The sequence below is a fragment of the Aptenodytes forsteri genome, unplaced genomic scaffold (genome assembly GCF_000699145.1).
Source record: "Aptenodytes forsteri isolate BGI_AS27 unplaced genomic scaffold, ASM69914v1 Scaffold617, whole genome shotgun sequence".
Lineage (NCBI taxonomy): Eukaryota > Metazoa > Chordata > Aves > Sphenisciformes > Spheniscidae > Aptenodytes > Aptenodytes forsteri.
In genome coordinates, this window is record NW_008796119.1 from 167,941 (window position 1) to 168,301 (window position 361).

A 361-nucleotide genomic window follows, 5' to 3' on the forward strand; every position below is an offset into this window, starting at 1 on the left:
GTTTGAGCTCCGGAGCCGGTGACGGAGGTTCCCAATTCGCAGCCCCACGGGCGTGGGGGGCCGGAGGGTGAGTACAAGGCGGGCAGGTGGGCCAGGGGGCGGCCAGGGGCGCCCGGGGCCGGGGGCCGGCTCAGCCTGACCTCTGCTCTTGCCCTGGCAGACGCAGTGCCTGCCCGGGGCATCGCAGCCCCGCTGCAGCCTCGCGCCCCGTGCCTGGCGCTGGTGCTCCTCACCCTGCTCTGGATCTGACCCTCGGCGCTGCCCATGGCGGGGGGACGGGCTCCTCTGCCCCACTGCCTGCTTCCAGACTCTTCCTCCACCACCATCCCCCCGCCCCGAGCCCATGGGGCAGCCCCGGGCC

The 361-nt window shown here is 74.8% G+C and overlaps 1 protein-coding gene across 1 annotated transcript in view; it reads left to right on the forward strand.

Moving 5' to 3' along the window:
- LOC103905541 (ephrin-A2-like) overlaps positions 1-249 on the forward strand; it is a 1,512-nt gene extending 1,263 nt beyond the window's left edge. The window contains exon 4 of the mRNA XM_019474124.1: positions 8-249. Within this exon, the coding sequence (XP_019329669.1) occupies positions 8-249 (242 nt within the window). The remainder of the gene's footprint in view (positions 1-7) is intronic.
- The last annotated feature ends 112 nt before the right edge of the window (positions 250-361 follow it).